This window comes from Mirounga angustirostris, unplaced genomic scaffold (assembly GCF_029215605.1).
Source record: "Mirounga angustirostris isolate CCGP_5_RB_7025 unplaced genomic scaffold, mMirAng1.0.hap1 SCAF_6, whole genome shotgun sequence".
Classification (NCBI taxonomy): Eukaryota; Metazoa; Chordata; class Mammalia; order Carnivora; family Phocidae; genus Mirounga; species Mirounga angustirostris.
Genome location: NW_026991714.1, coordinates 65,219,901 through 65,246,133, shown reverse-complemented (window position 1 = coordinate 65,246,133; position 26,233 = coordinate 65,219,901). Strand labels below are relative to the sequence as shown.

At 42.7% G+C, this 26,233-nt stretch overlaps 1 protein-coding gene across 5 annotated transcripts in view; it reads right to left on the bottom strand.

Annotated features, from left to right (window-relative positions):
* Positions 1 to 229: 229 nt before the first annotated feature.
* Positions 230 to 26,233, bottom strand: part of CNST (consortin, connexin sorting protein) — a 116,343-nt gene continuing 90,339 nt past the window's right edge. For 3 of the 5 annotated variants that reach the window (XM_064594433.1, XM_064594432.1, XM_064594434.1), the window contains 3 exons: positions 23,402 to 24,297; positions 10,054 to 10,189; positions 230 to 5,337 (listed from right to left, as the gene is read on the bottom strand). In XM_064594433.1, coding sequence (XP_064450503.1) covers positions 5,132 to 5,337; positions 10,054 to 10,189; positions 23,402 to 24,297 — 1,238 coding nt within the window. In that variant the 3' untranslated portion in view covers positions 230 to 5,131. Of the gene's footprint in view, positions 5,338 to 10,053; positions 10,190 to 13,895; positions 14,054 to 15,292; positions 15,548 to 23,401; positions 24,298 to 26,233 lie in introns of those variants that run through there. The other 2 variants (XM_064594435.1, XR_010412375.1) reach the window with 2 other exon arrangements.

Here is a 26,233-nt window from a genome sequence, read left to right as displayed (position 1 = left end):
TTTTGTTAAATTTGAGAATCTTTCATGTTTTGGGTGCTATTGTAAGTGATATGAATTTTGATTCTTTTATTCATGATTTTTAATTTCATGTTCCAATGGTTCATTGCTGGTACCCAGAAATACTATTGACTTTTTTGTATATTGACCTTGCATTCTATGACTTCGCTATACTCACGTATTCTAATAGCATTCTACAGATTCCTTAGGGTTTTCTTGACAAACAATCATGTCATTGGCAAAAAGTTTTATTTTATCCTTTTTAGTCGGTATGCCTTTTATTTCTTGCCTTGTCGTAGTAGGTCATCCCGTACAACACTGAACAAAAGTGGTCAGAATGAACATTTTTGCCTTGTTGTGGACCTGAGGAAGAAAAGCATTTGTCGGGGCGCCTGAGTGGCTCAGTCATTAAACGTCTGCCTTCGGCTCAGGTCATGATCTCAGGGTCCTGGGATCGAGCCCCACATCAGGTTCCCTGCTCCGCGGGAAGCCTGCTTCTCCCTCTCCTACTCCCTCCCCCTGCTTGTATTCCCTCTCTCGCGGTCTCTCTCTGTCAAATAAATAAATAAAAATCTTAAAAAAAAAAAAAAGAAAAGAAAGAAAAGCATTTGTCCTTTTCAACTAGGTATTTGGTATTAGCTGCGGGTTTTTTGGAAATGCCCTTGATCAGGTTAGGGAAGTCCTAGTTTGCTCAGAGTTTTTATCATGAATGGTGTATGAATCGCATGCACTTATTGGTATGGTAGTACGGTTTTCCTTTGTTTGTTAAAACGGTGAATTATATTGAGTAATTTTTTAATGTGAAAACAACATTGTACTCCCAGGATTAATCTCAGTTGGCCGTGATGCTGTATTACCTCTTGTGTATATTGTTAGATTGGATCAACTAGTATTTGTTAGGGATTTTGTGTCTAAGTTCACGAATGATACTGGTCTTTAGCTATCTTATTGTCTTGTCTGGTTTTGGTCTCAGAGTAATCTTGTCCCATGAAACACTCTCCTTTCTGAGGTGTTTTATAGGATGGATATGATTTCTCACTTAAATGATTGATAGAATTTACTGAGGAAGCTTCTGGACCTGGAGTTTTGTGAGGTTCTCACTTGTGCTATTCAGGCTTTCAGTTTTGAAGAAGGCTCTTAGGGAGAAGCTTTCTACTGCTGGAAAGCCCACCGGCTATTAATGCCACAAACACTAACTATAAGTGAAAAGTAATAATTACCAGAACTTAGGTTGTGAGAAAAGATTCCTGTCTATCATGCTGCTATGCAGGAAGCCTAGATAGAATTTTACTTTAAAAAAAAATCATAATTTTTATTCTATTTTATTTTTAAAGATTTTTATTTATTTATTTATTTGAGAGAGAGAGAGAGGACGAGTGATGGGGAAAGGGAGAGAGAGAGACAGAGAGAGTGAGAGGCAGACTCCCCGCTGAGCAGGGAGCCCGATGTTGGACTTGATCCCAGGACCCCAGGATCATGACATGAGCTGAAGGCAGGTGCTTAACCGACTGAGCCACCCAAGAGCCCCTAGAATTTTACTTTTGTTCCTTATAGTGCATGACACCTGGTAGGAGAGAATGAACTCAATTTTCTACTCCCACGGGTAGCAGGACTCTCAATTTCTTCATTTTGATTCCTCCTTCACAAATGCATGTATCTCACCAGACACTAACTTCTTTAAGCTGCTATGATTTCTTGTTCCTGGAGCTCCAGCACCCAGCTCTAAGCACATGGCAGGCATACATACATTTGTCAAGGTGCAAGACAGTGACACACTGCTCGTGGTTCTGCCCTGATCTCAGAGCAACAGGCAAAAAATTGAGTTTAGCAGTTACTCCCGTTAGAACCAGGGAGAAGAGATACCTTTTCTCTCAGCACCCTAAACTCAGAGAGAGTTAAACTGTCCTAGAATCCTTCAGGACATTTTTAATTTACCGTAGCTTTTACAGGGCTAGTGCACGAGGCTTGATAAATGTCGATCTTTGAGGCTGTTAAAACAGCAGATGGCACTAGAATTTGCGCCGTCAACCCTAGATCACTCTCATTCTTTTTGAGGGTGGAGATAACGTGGCAGTATGGAAAGCAGACGGGATTGGGGAGATACAAACCTGCACTGAGCGATGTGTGTTTCATGATGTAACCATCACATGAATACATGTGAAAACACTATATACACTGCACGGGGAAGTATACAAGGGTGCATTAATACTACTTAAACCCACAGAAATCCTCAAGAGTTAGGCAGGTCACGTCAGTGGGAAGACAAAAATCAGTCTCTCCTTGAACCGGGCCAGCCTCTCAGCAAAGCGGGTTAACAGCCAAAGGATTTCTTTGTTCTTTCCCCACCTTCCCTTGTTCGCTTCTCAATTCCTGCCCCCTCTGCACCGCTGCCCCAGCATGCCCCAATTCACACCTGTCCTTTCAAAACAAGGCCTGCTTTCAAATTTCAAATCCTCTATAATACACAGTCACTGCCCAGTGGATTTTGATTTTTAAATCCGAAGGAATGAGTTTTTAGAGTAAATTTCAGTTACTGTGTCAGGCAGATAGGGGAGGGCTTTTAGAACCAGAAGAGCTTTCACGTAGGGACCTCTTAGACTTCCCAAAATAGACGGCCGTCTGCTTGTGGGGCCAGACCAACCTCTCAAAGCATTTCACACTGTCGCTTTAAAGCAGTTTTTCTCCCAGGGTTCAAATAAACTCTCTGAGACGCTGTGTTGGTGTCATTTTAAATTACAAGCTTGATCTGTTACCCTCAAATACAGTTCTTAGGGAAGATTAATTACAAAGAGTTGTCAGTACTTTCAAATGGCAGAAAAAATGACATTGTAGTAAAACTGGAATGAATTTTTTACGCGTGAGATAATTTTTTTTTATCACCAGATGAAGTTACTCCAATTCATGCAATAAATGACTATTTCATTTTTTAAAGTTGCCCTAATTTTTCTAGTTGAGATTTCATGCTTATTTCAAGTCAAGATATCAATATGCTCCTGAGCTCACCTCACATTCCCTGGGAAGCAGTGAGGACACACACGGTTTGTCTGACACTCCCTGGGCCCCTGAGAACCCCATATTCTGTCTCAGTCCTTGTGCCCCAGTGTGAGATCTTCAGTTTCAGCAAATGTGATGCTATGGTATTTAGGACTTCGATAGTGACCTAAAAGAGGTGAACAGGAGGGAAATTCTCATTTATCTTGACATAAAACTGGCAGAAATCCCCACCACCAAATTCCTGTAACTAGAAATCACGAGGGTTAAACAGAAGAGGTTTGTCCCTGATGGGGATGCCCCTCACAGCGGATTTGGGTAGAATATCTTTTCTAGAACCACGTGAGATAGTACCATCAACATTTTACATAGTTTACATACCATCTGAATACAAATTCTTAAAATTTATAATAGAACATTAAAATAATCCTCTAATAAAATCAGCCTTAAGTATAAGGAATCTAAATTTCACTCTCTTGTACACTTCTAAATAAATATTTTGATCTATAATTCTTGAAAATATTACAGTTTATGGTGACATGATAGAGACAAGTCAAACAGTATTATAAGTGAAAATAAAACATCAACTTAAAAATTAACCAACCTAAAAATATACTGAACTGAAATTATAGAAAATCAAAACACTAAGTACATAGCAATTCAATATGTAGCATTGGGATAACCGAACGCATGCTCAACAACAGACTACCAACTTATACAAAAAGCCCTTTAAAATTCATATAATCTAAATAAATAAGCAGAAACACACAGGAAGTACTGTACCAGCCAGTAACAACTAGAAAGTAATTTCTCCCTTTTTCTTTCAAACGATCCTAACAAAAAACATGAAATAATGGTCACTTGCTAAAAAACTAGAATTCATGTGTTCTGTCTCTGTTAAAAGGCTGCCTATGCTATAAAAAGCCAAAGCAAGGTTTTCTAAATGTTAGACCACTGTACCTTAGAAAAGGAAATGCCATCAAACTGACAGATTGAAACAAAAATCACACACGTACCTATTTAAGATATGATTGAATTTTCGCTGAACAGCCCCATAAGAGGTCTAAATCAAGCCCATGATATGAATGCACATTCAAACATCTGAATGTGTGATTTTTAATACTGAATTATATATCGTGATTTAATTTCATTTGCCAAAGTAGGAGTTTATTTTACATAAGACCAGAATTAAAACATCTAGAGCAGGAACTGTTATCTTCTTGATTTTTGTATTCTGGTTCTTAGATTCTCAGAACCTAGTAACGTGCTCACCTACTGAGAAGTGAGTCCAGCACTCAACATTCCTCAGCAAGCACTGAATCCATGATGAAGCTGGGTGCCTGAGACTTAGAGGGAGCTCTTTAGTTTTTCCTCTTTACCTCTAGGCCTGTGATTAATTTCTGGCTAGTTAATCAAATTAATTGTCACAGATCTATCACAGTGTCTGATTTCAGGGCCGAGATTTCTACCACTCATCTGTTCCACAGTTAAGCCTTCTATTTGTGCCCACACATTTATAGTCAGGTTCAAATAAAGATCATCTTTGTTACCCTGGGTCGGGTATTTGCTTATGATAACCATCTGAAACAGACATGCATGCATGCACGCGTGTGCGCACACGCACATACACACACACACAATCATTTCACAGATGAAGAACAGAATCTGGAAATAATGCACAAAGCCTAAATTACACAGTTCCCAAGGTTAACTAAAAAAAGACAATGAAACCGTAAGGTACTCCTTTTGATTATACACAAACTTATTGCATGATGGCTGGAAGCAATGTCTTTGGACCAACAAATGTAAACCAAGTGTCCTTTAACCATTAGCTTGACAAGGCAGCTAAAAATGGTGGAACTCCAACAATGCCCTTGAGATTCTGCTGGGCGTAGCTCGCTCCCCTAGGAAGTAGCATGGAGTGGGTGGATGTGCTCTCCAAAGACCGTTCCTTCCATCCACAATGCTCAGGGTTATTCTGAGAGCTCCTCTGGATTACCATTTCAAGCTGCCATTTCTGGAAGTCCAGGGCTCCTCGCTGGGGGGAGGGGATGCATGTTACAGAACTCTGAAAATAAAAGCCGTTTAGAAAGTTTCACTCTTTGATTCTCACTGCCAGCATGCCTGTGCCTCTTGAGTGCTGCTAGGAGAGGTAGACCCAGTGTTTCAGTTCCGCCATTCCCTGCAGTAACTTAGTGTAATAGAAGTCCATGTTATCCGCAAAGTCTGTACAAACGGGCGACTCCATGTCGCCAAAAGTGCAGTACAATGCGGTTCCTCCGACACTCAGGAAAACCGTTGCTATGCACAGCAAGACCAGTAAAATACAGGAACCACCTCCAACTTCATCTGCAAATATGAGAACAGAGTAAGGTTAAATAGGTGCAAAATGGAAATCCCAGTGTCTGCTGTCTTCTCACTGGTCACGGTAAGTAGACATTTCTAGTTAACCTGAGTCCTCCAGGGGCTGGAGTCACTGACAGAAAGCTAGTGCATGTGAGGACTGCGTGGGACCCACCTGTCAGTCACCACAGACACACACCTGTCAGTCACCACACACACCTGTCAGTCACCATAGACATACACCTGTCAGTCACGACACACACCTGTCAGTCACCACAGACATACACCTGTCAGTCACCTCAGACATACACCTGTCAGTCACTACACATACCTGTTAGTCACCACAGACACACACCTGTCAGTTCCCACAGACACACCTGCTAGTCACCACAGACATACACCTGTCAGTCACCAGATAAACACCTGTCAGTCACCACAGACACATACATCTGTGGAGCCTGTCAATGCTAAAATGAAAACTAGCTCATTTATACAATGAATATAATTGCTTCCATTAAAAAAGAAAAGAAGGGCAGTACTTTTCTGATGTGCTCATAGCCTTATTTTAGGGTACAAATTACAATCTCAATATTACAATATCTTTGGAGTTCACATCAGGAGCTCACCTTGAAGCAAGGTCAATTTGATATTAAACAATAAAAAATTGTCTTTGGGTGGGATCACTTTTGCATCTCACTTGATTTTACTCGTTTTTTTTTTTTTTTTTTTATTTGAGAGAGAGAGAATGAGAGACAGAGAGCATGAGAGGGAAGAGGGTCAGAGGGAGAAGCAGACTCCCTGCTGAGCAGGGAGCCCGACGTGGGACTTGATCCCGGGACTCCAGGATCATGACCCGAGCCGAAGGCAGTTGCTTAACCAACTGAGCCACCCAGGTGCCCCTCATTTTTTTTTTTAACTGTATTTATTTGAGAAAGAGAGAAAGCAAGCAGGAGGAGTGGCAGGCAGAGGGAGAAGCAGACTCCCCACTGAGCAAGGAGCCCGATGTGGGATTCGATCTCAGGACCCTTGGGATCATGATCTGAGCCAAAGGCAGACACTTAACCCACTGAGCCACCCAGGTGCCATTACTCAATTTTATTCTTACCATTTAGTGGAACAGCAATGGTCTAGCTAGTACAGTGATTTCTTTTTATTTTGCTTAATAACAAGCAGGCCTGTTTTTAATAAAAATGTCCTTATCGGTCTCTCTATATTAAGAAAATAGCTATTCTTTGGTTGGAAAGCCTTAATGATCATTCATAATTAAAAATTTTTTAAATTTGGAAAAAGACTGAAAAGTTTTATGATCAGCACGATGAGAAACTACCAGACCCTTCTTGGAAGGTGATCTGGCAGTATCTATTAAAACTTTAAATTAATTTATCCTCCTGGGCACCTGGGTGGCTCAGTCGTTAAGCATCTGCCTTCAGCTCAGGGTCATGATCCTAGGGTCCTGGGATCGAGCCCCACAACGGGCTCCGTGCTCAGCGGGAAGCCTGCTTCTCCCTCTCCCACTCCCCCTGCTTGTGTTCCCTCTCTCACTGTGTCTCTGTCAAATAAATAAAATCTTAAAAAAAAAAATTTATCCTCCTGACTGGGACATGTTTGACAGCGAGGGAGTGTGGGGGGACAAAGATGAGACAACAGGTGTAAACCAGGACTGCCTCAGGGCAGCTGGACCCTATCACTTAGTCCAACAAATTCACTTCTGGGAATCAGCCTACAGATTAGCACATCACAAACTAGCATATTTACGGGCATGTTCACTGTGACAAAGTCTGTTAGAGCATAAAGTTGAGAATAACTCAGTTATTCCAGTTATAATGGAACAATTAAATAATCATGGGACATTCATATAATGAAATAATATGCAATTGTTTAATAGAATGAAGTAAGTTTAATATGTTCTCTCATAGGAAGACATCCAAGATCAATGGTTAAATGAAAAAGAAGTGACATAACAGTATAATGAACCCATTTGTGTTAAAACAAAAAACATGTATGTGTCAGTGTGTCTATACACATGTGCACACATATATACACAATGTGTCCTGAAAAGATGGTAAGAAACTTCAATTAGTACTTGGGGGAAACCCTCAAGGGAAGATCAGAAGACTTGACACTGTTTTACTTCATTATTGTGCGAGGTTTTTTTTTTTTTAAGATTTTTTTAAAAAAATTATTTATTTATTTATTTGAAGACAGAGACACAGCGAGAGAGGGAACACAAGCAGGGGGAGTGGCAGAGGGAGAAGCAGGCTTCCCGCCGAGCAGGGAGCCCAATGCGGGGCTCAATTCCAGGACCCTGGGATCATGACCTGAGCCAAAGGCAGACGCTTAACGACTGAGCCACCCAGGCGCCCCCTTTTTTTTTTAAGATTTTATTATTTATTTTAGAGAGTGGGAGAAAGCGATAAAAGAGAGCATGCACATGTGGTGGGGGGGAGGGGCAGAGGGAGAGAGAGAATACCAAGCAGACTCCCTGCTGAATGCAGAGCCCGACATGGGGCTCTATCTCACAACCCCGAGATTGTGACCTGAGCCGAAACCAAGAGTTGGACTGCACCACCCAGGTGCCCCATTACTGCATGAGTTTTTTCATGATTAACATATATTACTTTTATGATAAAAAAACCCCACATTTTATAAAACATAATATAAACAAAATAGACTTTTTTGGAAGATTTTACAGGATTATGTGAATATATTCTTCCTGTAAAAATTCAAACACAAAAACATCTAAGAATCTAAGGGACTCTGTTTTTCTCCTACTCAAGCATATTCCTCCCACCCCAGAGGCAAACACACTCTGGTGTGTATCCTTCCAGATCAAAGACACAGTTTTCAGGATTCTTACTTTTTTTTTTTTTTTTTTTTTTGACAGAGAGAGACACAGTGAGAGAGGTAACACAAGCAGTGGGGGAGTGGGAGAGGGAGAAGCAGGCTTTCCGCTGAGCAGGGAGCCCGATGTGGGGCTCGATCCTAGGACCCTGGGATCATGACCTGAGCCGAAGACAGACGTTTAGCTGGTTAAACGTCTGCCTTCGGCTCAGGTCATGATCCCAGGGTCCTAGGATCAAGCGCAGAGTCAGGCTCCCTGCTCAGTGGGGAGTCTGCTTCTCCCTCTCTCTCTTACCCCCCTTCCGCTTGTGTGCGTGCTTGCTATCTCTCTAATAAATAAAATCTTAAAAAAAAACTTAAAAAATAGCATTATGTAATTATACTTCCTATGATTTACAAATTTATAGTTTAATAAATTTTAATAGTCAATAGGTTTGATAATTTATATGCATCCATGCAAATATATTTTTCTACAAATGAATAAGTATAATATCATTACTGTAGTTCTTGGGGTTTTTTTGTTTTTTGTTTTTTTTGGTCAGTTCAGCTTTTTTCACCCTCTTTTCTGTTTTTTTGGCATCATGCACTCTCACCCCATCTATGTCAACCATCTAGTACATGTAGTTTTCCATGTTTTTCTTCATAATCCTATATTTCTAAGTGAACATTCTTCACAGTTTATTTTAAACATTTGTCTTGTTTGTTTTATCAACAGGTGTTGAAACTGTTTAGAGCTTCGTGGCTAAACCAGGAGGCCTCGAGGCACAGGTGGCTGCTGAGCAGAAGCTAAGTGACCGGGCTAAGACGTGATGGCCACCAAGTAGGTAGGAACATCATCTGTACATCCAGGGCTCCTCTTGGTAAGCAACAATTCAGTGCCATTCGTGCAAAGAACCAAGCACTCTCTCTGGAGAAGCCTGGTGCAGAGGTAAAAGGAGGGATGGGAACAGATCGTTTCCAAGGCTCCTTTATAACCATAAATTGGAAGCTTTCTTCTGTAAAAATTTAGAGACCTCTACTGCTGCCACTTTATGTGCCTAGAAAGCACAGGTATGTGTTTACTCTGTTATTTTAGCAATGCTGTTATTTTATAAACTTGAGAAGCCCCCTGAAAAGCGCTTGGCTGTATTTCTTCTCACCCTTATTGACCTAGGCCTCGGGTAGCCCTAGCAACCACCGCACGCGTGCGTGCCTGCGCACACGCGGGAGGGGTCAAAGGTGAGCAGCAGTGTTACAGTGCTGCGAGGCACTTTCTCCTGTAGAGTCACGACGAAATCACCGGAGGGGGGCGCCTGGGTGACTCAGGTCATGATCCTGAGGTCCTGGGATCGAGCTCCTTGTTGGGCTCCCTGCTCAGCAGGGCGTCTGCTTCTCCCTCTGCCTGCTGCCCCCCTGCTTGTGCTCTCTCTCTCTCTCACTCTATCTCAAATAAAATCTTTAAAAAATAAATAAAATAAAAGCAAAAATACTTCAAAAAAAAATCACCAGAGAGAATATCTGAATACCCTTGTAATCCAGAAATATTCCTCAGACCTACAAAGGAGGAGTATTAATGGTCACTAAAAAAAAAAAAAAAAAAGACAATAGCAGGCTCACTTAAAAAAAAAAAAGTATTAAACAGGAAATTGAAATGAGCTCCGAGCAGACCATCGGTTAAGATAGGGAGGCCAGGAGTTGAAGTTTACGACTTGCTCACTTGAACCAAATGCTCAGGAATAACAGAATTGCTGATGATCATTTGATTGTACGTGTTTCTTTACAGAATATAATAAAGCAACGAAGTACACTTTCTTTTTACAAACGCTATATTACCAAACACACTCTCAGCCGATCCACAGAAGCAGCTCGGTGCTAGACGGACCCCCACCTCGGGCGCTTTACCTTGATCTAAGTCATCATCAATCTCCTGGAACCTCACTCTTCGTTTCGATGGTTTCTGCTGCATCTGGGCAGGATGGTCTCCTACACCCTCGTTCCTCTTCTTTAATATAGAGACCAGTCCTTCTGCAGGGACAACCTGTCAGAGATAGTTCACATGGAACAGTAAAAAGGCCAATTCTACTCAACAGGCACTTGAATTTCTATTATAGGTTTATCCAATTCCTACAGAAAAAAACCCATCACAATTAATCATCAGAATTGTTACAACAAAATAATACTTTTACTCTAAGCAGATGACCACAAAATACACACATGTGAAACTCGAGCAGCTCTCCCACATCCCAGGGCTGACTCCCCGGCCCGGGGTCTGACGCAGCGCGCACGGACTGGAAACGAGGCCCTCTGTACCCACCCGGCTCTCGGCTCCACGTCCCCGGAGGGCATCTGTAAAATGATCACTCACAGCCCCACTCTGCTTAATCATGATGTTGGCGTTTGCTTTGTAACAGACGCTGGTGGTCTGCCACTTCTTTTTCCATTCACCAGCAATTTTTAAGAAATGAACGTGTGAGATGCAAAATATATTTGATGCCATGAACTCAAGAACCCGAGATGGGGAGTTGCATGCTCTACCGACTGAGCCAGCCAGATGCCCCCTGATGCCAACTCTTAACATCAAAATGGGCAGTAAGCTCGGTTCCTCTGAGACACTATGTATTTATGAAATTATGCTCTACTGCTCACAATATTTTAAGGAATTCTCTTCTGGAAAATCTCGGAGCCAGTTTCTTAGGGATATGTTACTTTGTAATATGCAGAGGTTGGCAAACTATGGGCAATAGGCCAAAGGCCCCTTGCCTACTTTTTGTAAATAACATTTAATCAGAACACAGCCAAGCCCATTGATCCACATACCCTGTAGGGCTGCTACAACCGCAGAAATGAGTAGCTCCAACAGACCCTAAAGTCTAAAATGTTTATATTTGGCCCTTTGGAGAAAGAGTTGGCTAGAATCTCCTGTCCCCCACCTCTACCCATTTCTATGCTGCCTCCGTCCACCCCTTATTTAGGAACAAAGACAAAAACAAAACCCCTTGCCATTTAGGAGTTAAGAGACTCCACGGTGTAGGGAGAAGGGGATCAGTTGGTCGAGCCACACTAGGAAGAAAAGGTGCCCCCCACCCCCCGCCCAAGCAGCAGGCTGATTCAAAGAAGTTAACCTGTGAGTTGGCCTGATGGACAAGCTGTAGATGATGACATAGGTGGGCATTGTGGGCCTAACATGCAGATGTCAGTGACTTGCTGGGAGCAGGTCACTGGAAGCTGAAGGCTCTGCCTGTGATGTCATTTATCTGATTGATGGCATAAAATACTTAATGCGATTTCCAGCTCCAGCCAGCCATCTCTGATAATGTGCTATGCATAAATATTACTGATCCTGTTAGTTTTTCTTTTTATAACTCAAGGCTTTTAGGGCCAAATGACTCAATATAATCTTCTACTGGGCTTCCCTGAACATGGGTCTCAAAAAAAAAAAAAAAAAAATCAATGTTAGCAATTTATTCTTTTTATAGTAAATGTGTATTTCAGGTGATGTCCTTCTTTTGAGAAAACCAGAACACTTTAGTGACATTAAAATGGAACACACAGGGGCGCCTGGGTGGCTCAGTCGTTAAGTGTCTGCCTTTGGCTCAGGTCGTAAACCCGGGGTCCTGGGATCAAGCCCCGCATGGGGTTCCCTGCTCCGCGGGAAGCCTGCTTCTCCCTCTCTCACTTCCCCTGCTTGTGTTCCCTCTCTCACTGTGTCTCTCTCTGTCAAATAAATAAATAAAATCTTTAAAAATAAATAAATAAATAAAATAAAATAAAATGGAACACACAAATATGCAAAGGAATATAGTCTTTCAAATGTTTCTTTAGAAAACAACATCAAACACTCCCTTTATCCAACATTAAAGAGCCCCTTTCTGCAACAGAAAAGAATGATTTTACATGTACCATACTGAAACGGAGAGGAAAAGAAGTCCTAATAAGTTTCTGAAGAGCAAGAGATAGAAAATGGAAATGACTTTTTTTTTTTAAAGATTTTATTTATTTATTTGACAGAGAGAGACAGAGCGAGAGAAGGAACACAAGCAGGGGGAGTGGGAGAGGGAGAAGCAGGCTCCCCGCGGAGCAGGGAGCCCGATATGGGGCTCGATCCCAGGACCCTGGGATCATGACCTGAGCTGAAGGCAGCCGCTTAACAACAGAGCCACCCAGGCACCCCTGGAAATGACTTTTAATGGCTATATTACTACTAATGAGGTATCACTGATATTCTTTTTATTTTTCGTAAATGTAGGAAAAAAGGGGGGGGGATTTTCATAGACTATTTTCATGATCTATTTTCTCCATAAAATAAAGTCATACATTTACCTACAGCAAATTCACCTAAAACCATAAGTGTTTTCAAGTTGCTTTAAATACTAAGAAAAAAAACCCAATCCTATTAAAAATTGTGGGGGGGGAAAAAAAGAATAAGTGTACGGATCAGCCCCAGAGTGGCATTTGTTACCTTTATATCTTTGTGATATGAATTTTCAATCTGTAAATTCAAGAAACAGACTCAAATCATAAATCAAAAGACAGTGAATGTGAACAAAAGTATATTGAAGGACTCAGCGAAACTCTGAAGTCATCTGGAAAAACACAGATGTGCTCCCAAGACCCAGCAGCCAGTCTTAGCACACCGGCTGGGAGGCCCCTACCCTAGCCCCTGGTTGGCCTCATCTGTGACATCTGGCTCTGGAAGTCATGCTGTTAAGGAATACAAGCCTTCCCAAGTGGCCCCACCTTATTTACCGAGGGTGGCGATGAACGTTGGCAAGTTTTTGAAAGAGGGGAGAAATTACGGTTGTGTGGGATGGGTCAACATTCTGTTGTGACACCCTCCCCCACCCAACCCTTACTTCTTGGCTATAAATCTAACCACACCTTATACATTCTTTCCTTTTCCTCTTCCACCAAAAACCGCTTGTTTCAGCAGGCACACCCCAGTGTGAAGTGAGGGTGTGTGCTCTTTTCTCTCTTTTCAGTCATGTGCAGGGACCTCCTCCGGGAATCTTTCTTTTCTCAGTGCCCTGCGGTCCTACAGTCTATAGACCCAGAACAAGGGATGGTGGGACCAAATTTAGGCATAGGAGATGAGTGCCGAGGGGGAAACTCTTAGAAGACAGGTGGGTGTGGTCCTTTCTGTTTTGGCAAGAGTTTTGGGCAGGGGTCTTAGAACCTACCCCCAGCACAGAAATTCTATCTACCACACCAAGGCAGTCAAACATAAAAAGTTTAAGAAACAACTTTGTCAGAGTTTTCCTTGATTCTGTGGTAGAAAGGCAAGTAAGCCAAAGCAAGGTCAGGGTCTCAGTTTGGGGTCTCACTCAAAAGACTGCCAAGTGTTTCTAAGTAGGTAGAGAAGATGATTTAGGACACATGGAAACATGTCTTCTCCAAACTGCCCTAAAAAAAGTCTCAAACCCTTCCCCCACCCTTTCTTCTTTTAACCACAATGTCAGCATTAAAAGGTTAATTTTTAAATCTCAAAACAATAAAGCTTTAATTTTTTAAATTTATTTTTAAAGATTTTATTTATTTATTTGACAGAGAGAGAGACAGCAAGAGAGGGAACACAAGCGGGGGGGAGTGGGAGAGGGAGAAGCAGGCTTCCTGCTGAGCAGGGAGCTCGATATAGGGCTTGATCCGAGGACCCTGGGATCATGACCTGAGCTGAAGGCAGACACTTAACGACCAAGCCACCCAGGCACCCCCCAATAAAGCTTTTAAAAACCAAATTTAGGGGGCACCTGGGTGGCTCGGTCGTTAAGCCTCTGCCTTCTGCTCAGGTCATGATCTCAGGGTCCTGGGATCGAGCCCCGCGTCGGGCTCCCTGCTCAGCAGGAAGCCTGCTTCTCCCTCTTCCACTCCCTCTGCTTGTGTTCCTTCTCTCGCTTTGTCTCTCTCTCTGTCAAATAAATAAATAAATAAAATCTTAAAAAAAAAATTTAGTTTCCCACTTCAATTACCAAGTTTCTTTCCTATCCAAACAAAATACAACAGCCCTTCCACTGAGAACAAAAAGAACGTCTAAGCTGTAATTAATGTAATTGTCGCTGGTGGTACTCCATGAATAAGTGAAGAATTAAAAACAAAAGCAAAACAAAACATCCATCTGGCCCAGTCCTGTACACTTGCAAATAAATAGTTCTATTGCACATCCCCTCAAATACCAATGATTGTCTTAAATAGCATTTTAAGAATTAACTGATCTAAAAAACAAAATTATTTTGCAACTCTACTGGCACAGTAAATCCTAATGTGACAAGGAAAACACTGAGAGGACCTTGCCTTTAGAACTGCCTCTGCAGGGCGCCTGGGTGGCTCAGTTGGTTGAGCGACTGCCTTCGGCTCAGGTCATGATCCGGGAGTCCCTGGATCGAGTCCCGCGTCGGGCTCCCTGCTCAGCAGGGAGTCTGCTTCTCCCTCTGACCCTCCCCCCTCGCATGTGCTCTCTCTCATTCTCTCTCTCTCAAATAAATAATTAAAATCTTAAAAAAAAAAAAGAACTGCCTCTGCAAAAAATTAAAGGAGAAAGCAGATACCACGTAATATTCCTCTAATGATAGAGGCTCGCCCAATCCAGAATTTCAAGGCTGGTGAATTTTGAACAGGAACACATCCCTGGGTGTCTCAACAACTTGAGAATTAACATTCACAAATCATATTCATATATTATAAGTAGCTTACACGCCAGTGATTTCACTCTAGAAGAATGTGTCAAATTTACCACCACTGTTCAGTGAAGGGACGCGATGTTCCCTGCCTGCTCCTTTAGACTTGGGCTCCATAATAAGACCTATAATTTGGCGGATCGGTACACATTTACACAACATGCCATATTTAATCTTCACAACTCTATCACACAGGCATTATTAGTCCCATTTTACAGAACAAGCCAAGCTCAGACAGCTAATATAACCTGCTTACATTGTTGCACCAGCTACTGGCAGAGTGTGAATACAAGCTCATTAAACCTCTTGCCATTTTCTTTATGTGAAGAGATCTTATTTTCTATGACTATTAAAATTTTGCTTAGTGTCGTCTGTTATATGTTGCAATTAAAATGAGATGAACAGAATTTTCAAACAAACCTAAGCATTTTGTCTTTCCAAAGTACTTTATATCTCTAGCAACAAATCCTTACCTTACACATCGCCCCAATTAAGAGATGCTTCAGCTAATGGCTAAATCCACTGATCTAGCGACGTGGGGGAGGAGATGGGTAGATGAAAGATCCTTTGTGTCATTCAATTAATCTCCAAGTAGATTAATGTCATGGCTCCTAATACAGCAAATTAATATTACAAGTCACAGCTGGAGCAAGAGGAGGTGGCTACGGGGAGGAAAGCCATCTTCCGGAAAGAACTTGGTGGGGACCTCTGACCCCACATTGCTGTATCTTACAACAGCGCAACACGGAGAGAGCAAAAAGGAGGGAAAAACAAATAATGACAAAGTCTGTCAATGCTGAACTTTTAAAAGATGAGTTTAAAAGAGGAAAAAGGTTTTTAAAAAAATAAAAATAGGAGTTAATCATGTCTCTAAGTTTCTAAATTAGGCACTACCTCGTGTTTTTGTAATTTGCTTAACGGGACAATTTCATAAGTACAAAATAGGAAAAGAAATAAGAATGTCAAGAACTACTCCACTTTTTAATCCCCAGTAAATCGTTTAAATAGGTAGATTCCAGAACAAAACATTTTATTTTCCCGCCCTCAGAGGTGCATCTTCACCATATCCACTGCTGCGACCTAAACCCCACCCTCACTACTTCTCACCTCAACTGTGGCAATAACCTGATGGGTCTCCTTGCTTTGGCCCCATCTCCATACCTTCTAGTCTCCACGGAGCAGCCAGGAAGCAGATCAGGTCATATCTCCTGCTCAAAACTATGGCTTTCCACCACTGACTGAATGTGATTCTGGTTCCTGACCCTGGTCTGGAGGCCTTACAGGCACCGGCTTCAGCCTCCCCGTCTTCCTGAACTCTCTGCTCTTCTTCCCCTTGTTCACTGTGCCCCAGCTGTGCTCTCCCAGTGCCTTCCCCCCACCTGGATTAAAAGAGCCCATTCCTCCACCCTGCCCACCAGCTCCATCTCTCTCCATTCCTCACCCTGCTGAGATTTAGGCACAGCCCTTACTGATATCTGAGCCTACACTGTTTATTTTTTTATTTTTATTTTATTTTATTTTTATTTTATTTTATTTTATTTTTCTAAGTAGGCTCCATGCCCAATATGGAGCCCAACGTAAGGTTTGAACTCATGACCCTGAAATTAAGACCTGAGCTGAGATCAAGAATCAGACTCAACAACTGAGCCACCCAGGCACCCCTACATTGTTTATTTATTTTTTTAAAGATTTTATTTATTTATTTGACAGAGAGAGACACAGCAAGAGAGGGAACACAAGCAAGGGGAGTGGGAGAGGGGGAAGCAGGCTTCCCGCGGAGCGGGGAGCCCGATGCAGGGCTCGATCCCAGGACCCTGGGATCATGACCTGAGCCGAAGGCAGACACTTAAAGACTGAGCCACCCAGGTGCCCCTACATTGTTTATTTTTAAGTGAACTTATTTATTATGTGTGTCTCCCTCTAGAGAGTAAGCTTCACAAGAGTAGGGACCTGACCTGTGTTCGCTGGTGTGTCCTCAGTTTCTAGAATATAGTAGGTGCTCAACAAATATGCCAAAGAGAAAATGAATACACAGATTAGCAGTTTACATATAGACAGCACCTAGCTTACACTTATTTGGATAACATAGATTTTCCCCTTAACATAATCAAAACTAAGTATGTTTTCAAAGGTTATTTATTTTTCTAAGTACAGTAGGTTTAAAAACAAAAGCCTTGCCCTTTATAGGTAACTGTTATTGACAATAATATGTTGGCTTTGTAGAAAATACAAAAATGTATTCAATAGAATCCCCACCCTTAAGGAGTTTGCAATTAGTGTAGAGGACTGTGTGTGCCCTATAGTAAGAAGGAAACAGAACAGCCCTAGACAGGACTTCAGGAGGCCAGGCAAGGCACGGGAACCTCCCCCCATCACTCTACAACTAAGTCATTCATTTGCTTCTATTACCTGACTGGCCCCTCTGGGTACCAGTTTGAGACCCAAAATTTAGTGCTAACCTAAGACCATTTGGAGGGGGAGACCAAGGTGATATGAGGAATGGGAAAACTTACTGAGGAGCTATGGCAAAAGTCCAGGAAGAAGCAATAAAGATGTAAATTAAAAGAATGATTACACGGAAAAGAGAAGCCGGGTGCAAGAGACTCGACAATCAAGAGGTGCACTAATTAGAAAGTTTAGAGAGGACAAGGGTGCCTGGGTGGCTCAGTTGGTTGGGCAACTGCCTTCGGTTCAGGTCATGATCCTGGAGTCCCGGGATCAAGTCCCGTGTCGTGCTCCCTGCTCAGTGGGGAGTCTGATTCTCCCTCTGACCCTCCCCCCTTCATGTTCTCTCTCTCTCTCTCTCAAGTAAATAAATAAATAAATCTTAAAAAAAATAAAAGATTTAGAGGGCAGGACAAGAAAGAAAGGCAAAGATGAGACCATCTGGCACAAGAAAAGGTAGGTCATCCCTGGATAATCCTTGGGAGGCTCTTTGGACTTTGACATGAGTCCTGGGTCAACCATTGCCCATGAAGTGTCTTCTGTGATTGGAAGACTGCATTTTCTCCACTGCAAGGAAGTGGGGCTTGCCCTGCTCCCCTGCAGAGAACAGCCACGATCACTGTTTCTAAAACTCTCCTTTGTGCAGGATCCACAGACCAGGTACCTACAGGATTTCATAAACTGCTGCTTAGCCCTGGCCTCCCATCTTAACTCCGTGTGGAATCCCACAGTGGCTCGTCTTCACAAGACTTCCCCATCCCAGCGATCAAGCCAAGAGACAGATGAAGACTGCACGGAGGGCACTCTGAGGACACAGCATCTCTGAAGATAAATCTTATGGCAACTCTGGGTCATCAGTGTTCTCCCCATCATAAAGTTTAAGGTTTTGTTTCCTGAGACACAGGGAGATCTGAAGATATCTAAGTAAATGTTGCGATAAAGACAGAGCCAGGAACACGTTTTGCCCTCTTTCAGATCAAAAACTTTTTAGAGCCCCAAGCAGTAGCAAAGTGGCTTCTTCCCCAGCTATCACGTCCCCACAAATGGGTTACACATGTATATATTAAAAAGAAAAATGAATTGTTTATTTCCATAAGGGGTATCATGCTGCTAAAATGTGCTCACAAAGGGGATCTCTTGAATTATACACTATGATTATTTTCAATGTGAAAAGACAGATTAATTTTTTTTAAAGGTTTTATTTATCCATTTGAGAGAGAGAGAGGGCACAAGCAGAGGGAATGGCAGGCAGAGGGAGAGGGAGAAGACGTGGGACTCGATCCCAGGACCCTGGGATCATGACTTGAACCGAAGGCAGATGCTCAACCAACTGCGCTACCCAGGTGCCCCAAGACAGATTGATTATCATAAAATTTACCCAATATTCAATGTCACTCATTCAGAAAATAAAACAACTCCCTCATCCCCACTCCCTCATGGAACAATCTACCAAAAGCTGAGTGGCTTTTATTAGCAATATGGTGTTGAATCATTATACCACCTTGAATTTGAAGAATATATTTCTTGTCTTGGGTTTGATGCTAGGAACAGCTGAAGAGTTTTTGTTGTTTTTTTTTTAAGAATTTATTTGAGAGAGAGAGAGAGTATGTGCGCAGAAGTGGGGGGAGGAGCAGAGGGAGAGAGAGAAGCAGACTCTGCGCTGCGCGCGGAGCCTGACATGGGGCTCAATCCCACGGCCCTGAGATCATGACCTGAGCCCATGTCAAGAGTCGGACACTCAACCAACTGAGCCACCCAGGTGCCGGAGAACAGCTGAAGGGTTTTATTTTTTATTTTTATTTTTTTTATTTCAGCTGAAGGGTTTTAAAGAGAAGCTAACACAACCCTCCCAGGTTCCAGAACCAAGCAAGTCAATGATTTACTGGCATTACCAGGCTCCTTGGGGAAAGGGATTTGGGTTCTGACATTAAAATAATCATGTCAGAATATTATGGGTATTACAATAAGATTTCATCTTTTCCCAAAAACTAGGATAGTTAAATTCAGCCAACAGATAACACCTGGACACCTGTTGGGAATGCAGGCTTTACACACGGAGTGTCCCTATCTGAATTTTCAGTCATTGCATCTGCGATGTCGTGGTACACACAGCAGTTACGTCAAAACTACTGAGGAGGGAACAAAAGAGTGAATCTCTACCTTGCTAACGCTGCACATGTGATAAACTTCTCATGTTAAAAATCTATGAAATAGGGGCACCTGGGTGGCTCAGTTGTTAAGCATCTGCCTTTGGCCCAGGACATGATCCCAGGGTGCTGGGATTGAGCCCCGCATCGGGCTCCCTGCTCCGTGGGAAGCCTGCTTCTCCCTCTCCCACTCCCCCTCCTTGTGTTCCTGCTCTCGCTCTCTCTCTCTCTGCCAAATAAATAAATAAAATCTTAAAAATCTATGAAATGAGCCTCAATGTTTTTGATGCTTTTTAAAAGAGCAGGTTACACTTCTGGTGAGAGTGTGTCATGGTCTTTTTTATGTAAGAAAGAACATTAGTGCTCCAGACACTAAGCTATCATTCTACTTAGCAAAGTTATTCTGGATTTAAAAATTCTCCTCAAACCCAGAAAAGTTTCATTTACACATGTCTCTGCATCACTGAATTAAACTAGTGTAGATCGTTTTAGTTCTCTAAGAGATTTTGCATGAATTGTTTCATCTGATGGGATGAACCTGGTTGTTTAAAAGACACAGCAAACACTCCTGCTAGGCTGGTGGTGGCTGCCAAGGCCCAGGAGTGCCGCAGACAGAGCTGAGCAATGCAGGAGTAGCAAGAGAATGAGAGCAGGAAGACCAGCAAAAAGGGAAAACATGGCAGTGAAAGATCATTCCACCATAATCACAAAGGTCGGAAGAGTGGGGAGCAGTGAGGAAATCGCTGAGTAAGAGTCACTCACAGGAGAAAGGGCAGGGTGGGAAGAGAGACCAGAGAGCTCCTTATGGCACAGCCATGTGGACACTCTGCTCCGTATCCCCAACTCACCCAAGTACGGAAGCATGAAAAATATTTTAAAAACAATTCCGGTAAAATTACCCAAGTGAGCCCCCAAGAGATGAAATCAGAAGTTCATCTGATTCCTCGCTGTATCCTCAGCACTTGATGGGAGATAGCCTTAGGAGAATTCTGCTGAGAGCATGCAATGGTGTTTGGATTTAAAAGAAGTTTGGGGGGGTGCCTGGGTGACTCAGGTCCTCGGATCGAGGCCCATGTTGGGCTCCCTGCTCAGCCGGGAGTCTGCTTCTCCCTCTCCTACCCTCCCCCCCTCTTGTGCTCTCTCTCAAATTAATAAATTAATTAAAAAGAAGAAGTTTGCACTTATAAGCAAACCCACTATCACCTGGACATTTTACTTGGCCCAAAACTTCACTCTTAAGGTATTAAGGAAATTGTAAGCATTAGTGATTTTTTAGTTTTGAAATTCTATTCTTTTGTTTTAAAGATTTTTTAATTTATTTGACAGAGAGAGAGAGAGAGAGCACAAGTAGGCAGAGCAGCAGGGAGAGGGAGAGAAGCAGGCTTCCCGCTGAGCAGGGAGCCCGATGCGGGGCTCGATCCCAGGACTCTGGGATCATGACCTGAGCCGAAGGCAGACTCTTAACTGACTGAGCCACCCAGGCACCCCAAGTTTTGAAATTTTATTTTTTTATTTTATTATTTTTTTTCAAGTTTTGAAATTTTAAAAACTCTTTTCCTAACAGGGTAAGGCAGAATTTATTGATGTATCCTCCTCAGAATGGAGAAGGAAATATTTGGAAACAGTCTGTTCAGCATTATCACAGGAATGCAAATTAGTTTTGTTAATTATATGTAGCTTTTGAGCTTCTTAAAACAGCACAACTTAACAGATCAATAGAATTTTAGGAAAGGGAACCATCACACATAAAAAAATAACTTCACAGGAAAGACAACTTTAAAAATGTGAATAGTTTCCACCACCTGCTAGGTATTATCCAGTAGGGAAAACTGACGTTATGAGGCTGAGGAAGGAACACTCCGCTTGGTTGTAATACAATGTGAGTTCAACAGCAAACCCCCACTGTAAGTGTTCTGCAAAGCAGGGAGATGCAGTAGGTGAGCTCTGACCCTTTTTCACTGTTTATACCTAAAAAGGTAAAATTAGACCTTCTGTCTTTTCCCCAGATGGTCAACTTGATTATTGGTGTGAAAAGCGGTGGTCAGAGAAGGCTGACCTTGTGGTATTACAGCTAGATTTGAATCCAGGTATGACTTCTGTTTTGATAGTTCCCTGTATCAGAGGCCTGGTGAAAATAAACAAGGGAAGGAATGCTGGGTCCAGTGCTTTACTACTGGCTCTATTTAATTTTTTGAAAATGAAAACACTTTTCTTTCAAATATTTTTTTTTTATTTTTAAGTAATCTCTACACCTAAGGTAGGGCTTGAACTCACGACCCCAAGAGCAAGAGTTACCTGCCCCACCGACTGAGCCAGCCAGGTGCCCTCTATTTAATTTTTTTTAACTTTAAGAAAAAATTGTGGTAAGATACGTCTACCATAGAATTGCAATTTTAACAACTGAGTGGCATTAGTTACATTCATAGCGTTGTGCCACCACTACCAGTAGCGACTTCTAAAATTTCCATCCACCCAGACAGAAACTCTGCACTCATTAAGCATATGAAACAATTTCAAGAGGAAATTAGGAAGAAAAAAATCATAGTTTATAGAGGGCTGACTTGTAAGTGGTAATACAAATCTGGTTAAAATAAACAAATGAATGAATACCGGATCAAGTGCTTTACTATTCTATCCAACTTTGTCAAGACAAAATGAAGACTAGTTGCTGGGGAGCTGACGAGAGGCGGCAATGCAGGGAGCCAGTGACCTCACGCCGATGGAGTGAGCAAGCTCCCACAGCGCTCCGCCTTCCCGGGCACTCTGGTGCCTACTTTGGCTCTGTTGCTTTTCCAGTTTCTGCTCGAAGTTTGTTCCTCCCCCACACACCCCCCAATGATGATGCAGAATTAGAAAACAATGGCTATAAATGGGACTTAAAAGCTGACTTGGAAAAAACTATAAGATGAAAAACAGGAAGAGTAGCTGGTATCCTAATTTTCAGGGGAGGAAACAGCGACGTGGAGAGGTCAGCAGGAACTCTGTAGGGCTGCTAGCTGGTGGGTCCGTATGTGACCTCAGACTAAGACCTCTTTCCACTATACAAGGCCACCTTCCCAGGGGGCTACACTTTGCATATGGCTTTTTTTTCCCTTAACTTTTTTTTTTTTTAAAGATATTTGTTTATTTATCTGAGAGAAAGAGAGAGAGCACAAGCAGGGGGAGCGGCAGAGGGAGAGGGAGAAGCAGGCTCCCTACTCAGGACTTGATCCCAGGACCCCGGGATCAGGACCTGAGCTGAAGGCAGACAACTTAAACAATGGAGCCACCCAGGTGCCCCTTTTTTTCCCTTAACTTTAAAAAATTTTATTATCAAACAAAGGAGAATGGTCATCTTGATCCTCTCTGTCATTTTTTGTTTTTACCATCTTCATAACTGTTTGGGGAAACTTTGGATTATGTATAACATTTGACTTAGTCAAGCAGTAAGTATGAAGTTTGTTCAAACCTACAGCTTATAAATTAATACTACAAGAAAGAGAAGATTCACAACGTACAACTTAAGGACTTAAAAATCTACCCAGTATCTCCTTGTCCTACTGTATTTTAAAATGTTTCCTTTGTTCTGTTGTACTGTTTTAAAGAATTAAAAAATATATTAATAATCATAAGAGTATTATGAGGGAAAAAATGAGATTTCCTTATAAGAATGTAACTAATCTTGTCTTGATCATAATTGCCAGAACTGTCAAATAAAAGTCACAGCAGTATAAAAAACAGTGTTCATAACACTTACTGTCCCTGGAGGCATGCAATAAAAGTTCCTGAAGTATAAACATCATGACCAAAAGCCATCTTATTCAATCTTATTCATTTCCTATTCAATATGAAAAATAAAACTACTAATTATTAGAAGTTTAAGTTAAATAGATTTCCCCCTCATGCTGGAAACCGGGGAAAATTTACAAAAACAAGGCACTATTTAGTACAGATGTGCTTTTAAAATTTCATTTTACTTTTAATTGCACTTCTGTTAAATCCCATACTTACCTCTGCAATCTCTATCCTTTTTGCGAGATCATCAAGAGAAAGACAGCTCTCGTCGGAAGGCAGATCCTCCTGCAGACTGTAGGAGGCTTCTTCAGGAGAAAGATCTGGAAGAAGGTCCGAGTCTTCCTCCTGGTTGTCTTCACATGACAGGGAGTCTTCAGTCTCTTTTAAGCATCCTTCCAACAGGCTGTTCAAATAGTCTTCCGTCTCTTTACTGACGTGCTTGTCCTCACCCCCCCTCTCCTCGGGGGCCATACACACCTCTGGACGCGCCGCACTTAAGTCAGACACTTGATTACTCTCACGAAGTGCCCTCTCGGAGCGCTCTGGGTCCGGCGGCCCGCGTGGTGATTTTCCATCGCTGTCTGTGAGATCAGGTTGCTGCAGCTCACTGAAGTCACTGTTCTCAAGGCGGTCCGTGGGCAACGCCTCAGGAGCATCCTTAAGTGGCAAACGGAGTCCCTTTCTTTGAGTCCGGGAATATTGTCCCTCGGAGGCGGGCGCCGGAGCTAAGAGGTCAGAGCCGGGTGAGGTCAACGGCTCTAGCATGGACTCACTGGGGAGCAACGCCGCGGGGGCTGCGGCGGGGGCTGCGGCGGGGCCTCCGGCTGCGGCCACATCGCGGCAGGCCTCCGTCTGAGGCCGCTGCGGGCGGCTGTCATCCTCACAGGCGTCCTCCGAGCGGCTCCCGGCCGAGGGCCAGGGCGGGGCGTACAGCTCCCGCGCGGCCGCCGCGCCGCACAGCGGCTCCTCCGTGTGGCGCTTCCCCGCAGTTACCAGCAGGCTCGGGGGCTCGGCCTGCCTGTCCATCGGGTGACAGCCCGGGCTGCTCTCCTGGCTTCTCTCTTGACGCTGGCTTTCTCCCCTTGGCTCGGGGCCAAGACAACTTCCACTCTCTGAAGACAAGAAAAACAAGTTGTTTTAAGGTTCAAAACAACACTTGGCATAGGAGGGAAAAGAAAGGACATAGGTGAATTAATACGTGTGACACAACAAAATTTGAAACCTCTCCAGTGCAAATTGCATCTGCTTGGATTAATAGTGTATTTAGAGAGGAAATACTCTATGCAGTCAATAACCCTTTACCTATAGAAATTAACAGATTGTTCAGAACATGTTAAGAATATGAGTATGTAATTTAGTCTTCGTTATCGTTGAAAAAGTCATTTTTCAAAGGTTGAAAGATTTTTCTGAACTTTATTGGTTTTCTATACTTCCTTTCATATTTACCCTCCATTGAAAATAATATTTATACTGTTATTTTTATGGATTTTTCAGTTTTAAAGACTACCTACTGTGGAAGAAGAGGATTAGTTCTCTCAGTTCTCGCTATTCCTTCCCCCCAATGATATATTATTTCCCCTTCTCCAGCTTCCCACTACAATTCAACAGGATTCTGGGGCAAATTAATATTCACGTTTACCCTGCTATGGCTTTGTAAATATTATTCACAACTGACCCACACTGTGTACTAGGATACATTTTTCTTTCTCATTTCCACTTTATTTTGCATGCTGTTGGTAAAACTGTCTCATTCCTTCATTTAAAAAAAAATCCTTGCTGGGGCACCTGGGTGGCTCCAGTTGGTTATGTGTCTGCCTTCGGCTCAGGTCATGATCTCAGGGTCCTGGGATCAAGCCCCGTGCCAGGCTCCCAGCTCAGCAGGAGCCTGCTTCTCTCTCTCCCCCTGCCCCCCCCGCCCCAGCTCATGCTCTAATAAATGTTAAAAAAAAAATCTTTGCGACACCTGGGTGGCTCAGTCGTTAAGCATCTGCCTTTGGCTCAGGTCATGATCCCAGGGACCTGGGATCGAGCCCTGCATCAGGCTCCCTGCTTGGCACAGGAAGCCTGCTTCTTCCTCTCCCACTGCCCGTGCTTGTGTTCCCTCTCTTGCTGTTCTGTCAAATAAATAAATATATCTTAAAAAAAAAAAATCCTTGCCTATGTATCTCTAAACACTGACAGATATACAACTATAGCATATGTACCAACAGATAATCTATCACTTTTTTTTTTTAAAGATTTTATTTATTTATTTGAGAGAGAGAATGAGAGAGAAAGAGAGCACGAGAGGGGGGAGGGTCAGAGGGAGAAGCAGACTCCCTGCCGAGCAGGGAGCCCCATGCAGGACTCGATCCCCGGCCTCCAGGATCATGACCTGAGCCGAAGGCAGTCGCTTAACCAACTGAGCCACCCAGGCGCCCAATCTATCACTTTTAAAACATATCATTTTTGGGGTGCCTGGCTGGCTCAGTCAGGGGAGTGTGCAACTCTTGATCTCAGGGTTTTGAGTTTAAGCCCCAAGTTGGGTGTAGAGATTACTTAAAAAATTAAAAAAACAAACAACATACCCTTCTTGAGCTCCTAAGCAGAGCTGCTCTCTAGGCCAGTTACACGGGCCTTGTCCTGGAATTCCCTTCCTGTGATCCCTGGAATTCCCTCTCATTCTGTGTTGGGAACATTGTTTCTGAATCCCAGGTCTTCCTCTTTGTTTATTCTTTCTTGGATTTTTTTTTTTTTTAAGTACACAGAAGGTAAACTTAAGATTGTTCCGATCTGAAAGTCTTTTCCTTCACCCCTGTCTTTGGTTGGGTCATTTTCTTTGCTGGGGATAACTTCCTCTTACAGCTTCGAAGGCACTGCTATATAGTGTCCCGCTTCCGGTAGGGCTGTAGTCTCTCAATCAGTCCGAATACCAATCTGAATACCAATCCGAATATCAATCCCTATCACCTACATTTGCTTCCTGGAAGATTTGGATTCTTTTCTTATATCTGATGTCCTGAAGCTTTGTGAAGTTTCTCATTCTTTGTGTTGGGTACTTGGTGGGAC